Here is a 10,160-nt window from a genome sequence, read left to right on the forward strand (position 1 = left end):
TACCCTGATCGAGTTTATCGATAAAAAGTGAAAAAAGTATGGGGCCAAGGACACTTCCCTGAGGAACTCCACTTGTGACGTCTGTCCAACCAGAGAATTCCCCGTTCACCATAACTCGTTGCGACCTATCTCTTAACCACGATTCTATCCAATTCAGCAAGTTGCCCCCTATTCCAATCTCGTGTAAACGCTTCAAGAGTTTGCCATGTTGGACCCGATCGAATGCCTTCTGGAAATCAAGGTAAACAACGTCGACATTTTTGCTCTTACCCAAAGCCTTAGTCACGTAATCATAGAAGCAAAGGAGGTTAGTTACACATGACTTCCCCTTCCTGAACCCATGCTGATTATCCGACAATACATTATTCTCGTCTATCCACTTCACAAACTGCCTTTTGATGATAATTTCCAAAATTTTCGAGAGGGAGCTCGTCAAACTCACTGGACGATAATTAGACACCACTTCTCTACTACCCTTCTTAAATATCGGAACAACGTTAGCCAGTTTCCAATCTCTCGGGACGATACCCTCAGCAACACTACTCCTGTATATCTGTGCGACTGGCCCCAACAATTCATTAGCACCTTCCCTGAGAACCCTGGGATAGATATCATCTGGTCCTGGTGCTTTGCTTGCACATACATTTCTTAGAAGATTTAGGACCTCCACGTCTTCCACTTGAATATCGTTGAGCGTTTTATTACCCCATGCAACACCCGTATATCGAATATCATTATCTCCATTAAAAACCGACGCGAAAAAGTCATTGAAAGCACTACACATGCCTACATTGCTCTCTACTTTTGAGCCTCCTATCGAGAGGGGGCCAACTGTCCCCTTACATCCATTATTGACGTATCGAAAAAATGATTTTGGGTCAGAGCCAATGTTATCTGCCAACCTAGATTCAACTTGCTTTTTACTATCCCTTATCGCTTTCTTCAACAGTCTTCTTTTATCAGTAAACAATGATAGGTCACCTCGTCCACTTTTATACTCTCTGAATGCTCTTTTCTTTTCAAGATAAAGGTTCCGCACGCTATCCGTGAACCATAGAGGGTGTGATGTACAAACACGCTTTTTTCGAACAAAGGGTATGACGTCGTGCAAAACAGAGGACAGCTTCGTACTAAATTCTTCCCATTGACTTACCACCCCTACTGATTCCAACCGGTCTTTGAAAACTTCCGCTAACCTTCTTCGCAAAACATCAAAGTTAGTTCTCCGAAAACAAGGAACCAGTCTTTTGTTATCAACCTTACCCGAGGAAAAGTTACAGAGAAATCTGACGATACGATGATCACTGGAAGAAAACTCTTCCCCCACCGAAACATGTTCAACTAGATCCTCAGAACTAGTAAGAACTAAATCCAAAATAGCAGTACCCCTAGTGGCTTCTGATACATGCTGATACAAAAAATTTTCGAGCACCAACTTAAGAAAGTCTCTTTCATACTGATTTCCAGATGAAAGGTTCTCCCAATCAATACCCGGGTAATTGAAATCCCCTAGTATGAGAACCCTCTTTCGCTTACACATGTAGGAAATTTCATCATGCATTTTGGCGATATAATTTTGATCCCTATTCGGTGGATTGTAACAAACCCCAACAATAAGCTTATGACGTCTTTTGTTCTCAAGTTCAACCCATATGGTTTCAATATCACTTCTCTGCACGTTACACTCTCTAGCCTTCAAACATGATTTCACGTATATCAACACTCCACCCCCTTTCCTATCAGATCTATTTCTCAAAAAAGTATCGTATCCGGAGATGTGTAAGAAAGATTCATCCCCATCGCTTGCCCAAGATTCTGTAATGGCTATAAGATCCAAGTCCTCCACAACTATCATAGTTTCTAAAAAATCTTTCTTGTTACCCAAGCTCCTGGCATTTATTAACACACATTTTAATTTGCCCGGTGGTTTGTTGTCAATCGAGAAGCCATCCAAGTCAGAGGTGGGTAATTCCCCGTCAGTACTGTTGTGATTATCATTAACTAACCCGCATTCCCGACTACGTGGTCTGGGAGTAAAAAACCTGACCTAAGACTATCGTAAACCTCCCAGACCCCTCTCTTATTTAGATGGATCCCATCCGAACGAAGCCACCTATCGGTAAATGCGGGAAGCTCCAAGAACGTGACCCCAAGTGAGGAGCAAATGTCCTTCAGGCCTATATTGAATTGGTGGATCCTACTCCTATATCCCCTACTACCCCTTGGCAGCACTGGAATCACTGCCACATCTGAACCCCCCCTCCCTAGCGGATAATAGTAAATCCCGGTATTCTGACAGAGACTCACTAATATTCGCTCCTACCTGATTTGTTCCCACCCACAGAATCACCCGCAAGGGCAACTTTCGGCGATGAAAAACGTCTCGAACGTTGCCAATCTTCCCCCCAGGAAGACAACAGCGCTCGAAACCCCGAAAATCCCTACACACTCGGTTCCCAAGTTCCCTAACCATAGAATCGCCGATGATTAAACCCCTATCACTATCCCCCTCTACCTCATCCACGACCACCCATTCGCCCTCTAAAATGTCGTTGTTCGTGGAGATTGCTTCTTCATCAACAGGTGGCTCGACGACCAGAGGGTCCGTTATAACCGGACCCTCTAGCACCCTAACTTTTTCCCGTAAAGCTTCGACCTCGTGTTCCAGCCTTTTTCTATCCAAGCACCCTTTACAATTGAAACTATCTAATATTTAAATTATGAGAAATTAGTTGAAAAAGCACGAGTCAAAGATTATTTCAGTGGCACAATTTCATGAGGATACAACCCCCTTATAACTTCAGGCCATTTATGGTAGGGAAGAAAAGAGGAAGAGACAGGAATAAAAACAGAAAAAAAAAGACAAGAAGGACCTTTGTTTTCGCAAGTGCGGGAATGGGCTGTGCGGAATCGTCCCCAAATTCCCCATGCGCGGAAATGCAAAGTGCGGAACTGTCGATACACCGATTTTTTGACCATTCATTGATATTCTTTTGGGTGCTGGATATGGTGATTGTGTAGTAAATGTAATCCTGGAAGAAGAGGGGTTAAAAAAATATTAGTTCGTCAATGTGAGGGGATATGGAACATCCTTTCCAAGCAAATACAGACAGATAGCCATCTAGCATAAAACAAACTCTCCCCAGCTGGACACTGGGTGGTCTGTTGGAGTCAGAAAATCGAATAAAGAATGATTGCTATATTCGTGGTTTTTTTTATGACTTTTGAGTGGGGGTGCAATGCATTGCCACTGCCGAAAAGAAATAGCAGTATACTATGAAAGCCGGGGAAATCGAATTCCCGTTACCGTAATAATAAAAATAAAAGGAGGAGGACTGGCGTCGCCTGTCTTTAAGGGATATTTGTTAACCCCCCCACCCAAACCCACCCACGTACCTGGGCTAGCCAATATGGTCCTTAAGGCAGAGTCATAAATACAATTCAAACAAATAAAAAATATAATTTGGACCCGTGATTGGATGGCAGGATAGTTCAACGCCTACTGTAAGAATTTGAGTAGTTAAAGATTAAATTTAGTACTTGAGCAAGTCTCAGATAATCTTATTAGTTTAACGAAAACACAAGTGAATAATTGAATATAGTGATTTGCGTGTGTGTGTGTGCGCGTGTGTTTATGTAATTTGTCATAAACTCATAAGAAATTGTGCAACATCATTATAAGATTTTGAGACGAATGTTTATGTATATATATACGGTGTAATTCTATTGAATCTGACATCTTCTGCAATTTAAAAGAAGGTAAGACTTGTTTGCATTGCTTTTTTCTCAATTTTAATTTAAAATGCGAAATAAGGACTTTAACGGAAATAAGCCCTGGAATTAACAAATTTTCAACTTGATAGATAAATCCCTGGTGCTATGTAGCCACGGTGACTAGAAAATCGGTATTGGCGCCTACAATTTTCTGTATGTGATTGATAAATTTGAGTTATGAACGACACAATTTTTTTCTGATTTCATGACTTTTTTTGGATTTGCAATGATAAACTGATTAATGTGTGTTTGTTCAGAGCCTTATCAAGTTCGTGTAGTTTGTAGAGCTTGACAATATAGTTCGGGGACTATTCACCTCTACACTTATACGTGAAATACTCATCTACGCGAAATACGTATATCACTACGCATTTGGACATGCCAAAATCCAAAACATTTTTGAAGCCCTAAAACAAGATGGCCTTAGTCGCAGTAATCTTCATTGCGTTATATATGTATCATTGAACATTTAAACACACTCGGTGTTTGCTTTTAGTAAACTATTACTCAATACAGTGGAACCTCGTTTATACGACGTTGAAGAGGCCATAAAACAGTTGGCTGCACAAAAATGCGAAAATCACACACCTGAAACTTCTCTGAAAGTTACCCCCCCCCCTCGCCTCATATGATATATCTCAATGAAAATATAAAAAAAGAAAATAATTTCTTTGATTAAGTGTGAAATTTTGTAATATAAAAACCCATAAACGGGGAAAAGTACCCACAAAATTCAATTTTTTTTAATTATATTACTGCATAACTTACCTAAGAAACTCTTAATTGGCATAATATTACTGTTGCTTCAATCCCAAGAATTCTTATGCTATTCCTTTCAGGATTTAAAAGGAAAAAGAGAAAAACATAATTTCAAGCACATTTAATATTTAAAAATATCTTATTTTCGTCTATTTTGGTCGTCGTTCGGTCTTATTTTCGTTTGTTTTGCTGGTTGGTTTCTATAATGCTGATGCAATGTATTGAGACCTCCTCTAAGATTAACACCAGCAGCTCTTTAATGGTTTTCTAAAAGAAAGAACCGATGCTGTGCATATGCTGTTCGATACTGACCTATTACCGATACTGTTTCCTATTAACAGCCTTGTATCATCCCAAATAGTTTCAATGCACTTTCCTACTCTGCAGGAATAATGTTGTGGACATTAGAAGAAAAAAAAAATCCTAAAGGGCATATGGCCACATTTTAAATATCTAATTCAAATCCATTTGTTGGAGACTCACTGTGTCTGCTGATTTCTCAGAAAATGCAATGTATTCTGACCTAAGTGTATATATGCATCAAAATTTCTATAGCTGGCTCAATGTATCTCTTCGTATCTGTCAATTTAAAGTTTATGGCTTTAGAGGTCAAAAATTACGCGGATTTTATACATAGGAATAATTTACATAGATTTCAAACATTTAGAGTTCAAGTCGAAGTGAAAATGTCAAATACTGTAATTGAAGTTGCGCGTCGCATAGTGGTCAGTTTTGAAAAAATCGTGACCAAAAAACCCCCAAAAAAAGTTTTGTCGTTCAACTCTGATTTTTTTCACAGATGAAGAGTGAATAAACTCTACCTTCTTGAAGCGTTTTTTTTTCTTTGCTCATCACGCATCTTAGTTTTTGCCCAGAAGGAGCTTCAAGTATACCGCACACATCAATCTAAACTTCTTAAAAAATCACTCTCGTTCAGAAATTTTGTAGCTCTTCAGGTAATTTTAGGAAGTTAATTTTTTTTCTTCAAGTGTGTTAGATTTTAATTTATAATACGTAATATTAATTAATTATTATAATTAATAATTTATAAATACATTTTTAATTTTGTTTTGGTATTTTTATTAAACAATAAATTATTGTTTCAACCAAATCAAGAGTAAGTATTTTAGAAGCTACTGTTAATTGCTCCTGACAACATGCATGAAAGATTTCAGTTGAACAATATCGTGTGGATACAGTCCCTTTGTTAGTTATGGTAGAGAAGAAAAGAAGAAAGGGACGGGAAGGAAAAGAGATAAAAGGGCAACTAGATGGGAGATACCTTTTGCACAAATGCCCCGAAGTCCCTATGATCGCAAGTGACACCGTGCGTATTTGTTTATACATCGTGGGAATCCAGGGAGTTGTATCAGAGGAGATTTATTATGTAGGTTTGTTAGACTGTCCCGTAAAATACAGGACAGAACAATAATTCTCATATTATTCGGCAATTGGGCGGGGGAGGCGATCCTTCCCCTCGGGATCTACGTTTGGTCCTAGAGATATAATAGTTTTTAGAGATATGACAACGCATTTCAGCATAATTAACTGTGACATTAATGATGAATCTCTACTACAGGGGTCTTCAACGCATGACTCGCGGTACACATTCGTTTCTCGGAGCTTTTTGTTATGGCCCACCGGTCATTTAACGATTAATTCTAGAATAAATGAAAGAAATAATTTTGGAATTGATTATAGAAATAATTTTAGAATAAATGAAATAAATAATTTTAGAATTGATGAAACAAATAATTTCAGAATTTGTGAAAAAAAAATAACTTGTAAATCAATGAGAGAAATAATTTCGTAATTTCTGATAGAAATTATTTCACGATCAATAAAAGAATAATTGGGTAATTCTTGAAAAAAATAATTTCAAGAAATATTAAGAAGGAAAATAATTTTAGAATTACTGAAATAAGTAATTACATAATGATTTAAAGTAATTTCAACACACTTGAAATTTCAGAATAAATTAGTTGAAACAGTAACTAATCAAAGACTTTTCAGAATAATTAATGATAAAAATTAATATAATTAATTAATAAAATAAATAATATTAGAGTAAATGAAAAGTCTTCAATTATTTTTGTCCCTGTTTGACTCGGGACCCAATTGGCACCTTCTATTCAGATAACATTAAATTATATGAGTTGGTGGTCCGCGGGCTTCGTAGGAAGTTTCGATTTGGCCCGCTATGTCTGAAAGGTTGAAGACCCCTGCTCTACTTCGATAACTAGCGGCAATCAACTTAAACTAGAAGAAAGAAAGTGTTTTCCTTCCATAATCTATCAACTAAACTAAAAATTAGGTCCAATAATTTTCACACGTCAAAATGAAATTATTTAGTGATTATACTTTTTCACTTTTTATCGATAAACTCGATCAGGGTATCGATGGGATTACTAGCAAATTCGCAGATGATGTGAAGCTAATGGGGGTAATCGGGAATGAAAGCGATAGGGAGTTGCTCCAGACCAACTTAAACAGGATTGCAGCATGGGCAAATGAATGTAGCATGACGTTTAGCGTTGATAAGTGCATGGTCGCTCATTTTGGTTCGAGTAACCCACGGTTCTCTTACGAGTTGAATGGTGTCACTATCCCGGATGCAACTAGGGTCACCGATTTGGGAATTCTAATTGACGAGAGGCTTAGGTTTTCTGAACATTGTTTAGCGGTGGTCAAAAAAGCGAATAGAATGCTTGGTCCCATTTTCGAAAAGGTCTCTTCGCGTTCTCCTAAAGTCATTCTTCCGCTTTTTCGAGGATTAGTTCGTCCTGGACTGGAGTATGCTGTAAGGTTTTGGAGACCATACCTACAGAGGGACATAGACTTGGTTGAAGGAATGCAGAGAAGGGCTACGCGAGTCCTTGTTGGCACACGGGACACGGGGCTTGAGTTATGGAGAGAGACTTCATTTTTTGAATAAGTTTACATTGGATGAACGCAGGTGTCGAGGAGATATGATCGAAGTGTTCAAAATTTTCAATGGGATGGACGATGACCTTTTAGTACACCGCCAATCGACTGCTTTTACAAGGAGACACCAGTATCGATTGGTGAGGGACAATGCAAGGCTATGGTGTCGCAGGGAATTTTTCTCTAATAGGGTTGTTAATAAATGGAATAGCTTACCCACGGAGGTAGTAAATTGTAACACACAATTGACACGTTGAAAAAGAAATACGTTTAACATGTTGGGGTAAATCGAGAAGCTATCCATTCTTAGAATAAGACAACCATAAGTATTCTTTATGGGCATTGTATAATATTTTATCATGTGTATATATTGTTTACAAGTTTTGTTAATTGCATTTTTAATCGGGTTGCTATATTTTTGAAATATATGACATCCATATTTTTATGGGCATCTTTTTCTCAGCCACCTCGTTGGGCATTTTGCCTGTTGTGGCGTTGTATTTGTATTACAAATTACCGGAAATTGGCTGAGAGGAAGGTTTCTTGGCTTCACTGATTTCGGTTTTCAAAATGAAATTCATTGTTTCATTTTGTGGTTTCAGACAATTTAAAAATTAGTTTAAATTGAGTGAATAATTTTTTTTTTTAGATTACCCATGGCTTCCTCGGCAAAAAAAAAAAATGTCGACAATACTCAGTCGAGTATCTTGGTTATGGATTCATTCCATCACCACAAGAGAAAACATTGCCTCTGTGTTTGTTACGCATGAACGCGCTTTCCAATGAAAGCATGCGTCTGTGTAAGTTGCAAAAGCATCTGGAATCGTCTCATAAAGACAAGAAGGACAAACCATTACAGTATTTTCAAGTATTGAGGGATAAATTTGAAACAAGATCGACAGTATTGTATCGACAATGTTTTCTCTGAAATCGATTGTGAATGAAAAAGGTTTGACAGCGTCTTACGAGATATCAAAACTGATAGCCAAGGAAAACAAACCTCACACTATTGGGGAATCACTGATTTTGCCAGCAGTGTCGGTGGTAATCAAAACTGTCATGAACCAAAATGCTCGTGAAGTTATTGAATCCATTCCTTTGAGCAATTCAACAGTGTCGAAACGAATTGATGAAATGGCAGAAGATGTAGAAAACCAACTCATCTCCCAATTGAAAACCATGAAATTTGCTCTGCAAATTGATGAATCTACATTACCCGATAACGCTGCAATACTGATGGCCTATGTTAGATATTTGCATGACAACAAATTGAAAGAAGAAATGCTATTTGCACGCAAACTTAAAACAGGTACTAAAGGAGAAACAATTTTTGAAGAGATTAAATCATATTTCAAAGAAAAAGATATCCCTCGTCAGAACATTTTAGCCTGTGCTACAGATGGGGCCGCTGCTATGACGGGAAGATACAGAGGATTCATTGCGTATTTGAAAAGTGTTGTACCAGAAGTGTTTTGCATTCACTGCATAGTTCACAGACAACACTTGGTTTCAAAAAAACTGGCAGGTCGTTTGCACGAGTCACTTCAGATCGTAATAAAAGCATTCAACTGTATCAAATCAAGCGCTCTTCAAGACCGCCTGTTTCGACAGCTATGTGAAGACAATGGTGAGGACTTCACACATTTGTTGATGCATACTGAAATACGTTGGCTGTCCAAGGGTAACTGCCTTTCCCGTTTTGTCACCCTCTGGCAATCAATTGTTACATTCTTCGAAGACAAGGAAATGGGAGATAAATTGATCGCAAATAAGTGTGACATATTTTACCTAAGTGATGTCTTCGAAAAGCTCAATTCCTTGAATAAAATGTTACAGGTTAGCCACTGTGACATTTTTTCGAGCAAAGAAATCATCACTGGTTTTCTAAAAAAGTGAAGTTGTATGCTGCCAATGTTGGACGGCGAGAGTTCGCCCAGTTTCCTTCCTTGGCAGTAATCAGCCATGAACTGAAAGACGATGATGTAATTGTGTACGTGGGCCATCTAAAGCAACTCCATAGTGACATGGAAATTCGTTTCCATGATCTGCTCGAAATGAAAATTCCTTCCTGGGTGGTTAATCCATTTATTGTGGATGTCGAAGATGTTGATATTTCACTACAAGAAGCGCTGATTGACTTACAAAGCAGCATGGCAGCAAAATTATCTTTCGATAAGGATAAACACAATTTTTGGAGTGCTGCTTCTAAAAACTTCCCACAGCTTTGGGATAAAGTAAAGTTATTTTTCATGGCGTTTCCGACTTCTTACCTAGTAGAATCGAGGTTTAGTCGTGTGAACAATTTGCTCAGCAAAGCAAGAAATCGCCTCAACATAATGGACAGAGGTGATTTACGTTTATCCCTCACATCGATAGAACCAGACATAAAGAAACTTGTTTCTGGTCATCAAGCACAAGGGTCACATTGATTAAAAATCATTTATTGCATTTTTTACTGTATTGCATTATCCTTTGAGGCCCCTGTACCATCCACCTTTATCTACCTATACGGTGTTTCTCATCAAGCCGCATATATTTTCCTATGTCTCATTTTTTATCCCCATTTTTTTACTTCACATTTTACTGTACTATGTCATTATTGCATCAATACTTTGTGTATCATAATTTCCGCAACATGACATTTTAGCATCAATTTTGTGCTGCTTTTTTTTCTCGCCTTTTCCTACCCACTGCAAATATGT

General features: G+C 38.0%; 1 protein-coding gene across 1 annotated transcript; it reads left to right on the top strand.

Annotated features, from left to right (window-relative positions):
* The first annotated feature begins 8,373 nt into the window (after positions 1 to 8,373).
* Positions 8,374 to 9,887, top strand: LOC149084725 (SCAN domain-containing protein 3-like). Its single transcript, XM_089235365.1, has 2 exons — positions 8,374 to 9,085; positions 9,352 to 9,887. The coding sequence occupies exons 1-2, from the start codon at positions 8,374 to 8,376 to the stop codon at positions 9,885 to 9,887; spliced, it is 1,248 nt and encodes a 415-aa protein (XP_089091491.1).
* Positions 9,888 to 10,160: the final 273 nt, after the last annotated feature.

Source organism: Pholcus phalangioides, unplaced genomic scaffold (genome assembly GCF_987345545.1).
Source record: "Pholcus phalangioides strain wild (caught in Gottingen) unplaced genomic scaffold, Ppha-v1.0 ptg000008l_1, whole genome shotgun sequence".
In the NCBI taxonomy this organism is placed as follows: domain Eukaryota; kingdom Metazoa; phylum Arthropoda; class Arachnida; order Araneae; family Pholcidae; genus Pholcus; species Pholcus phalangioides.

Excerpts from the sequence above, each read along its gene's own strand:
- LOC149084725 (XM_089235365.1), top strand. The coding sequence starts at position 8,374 with ATGTTTTCTCTGAAATCGATTGTGAATGAAAAAGGTTTGACAGCGTCT. Across the intron at positions 9,086-9,351 it reads ACAGCTATGTGAAGACAATG|TGAAGTTGTATGCTGCCAAT; the intron begins GTGAGGACTTCA and ends TTTCTAAAAAAG.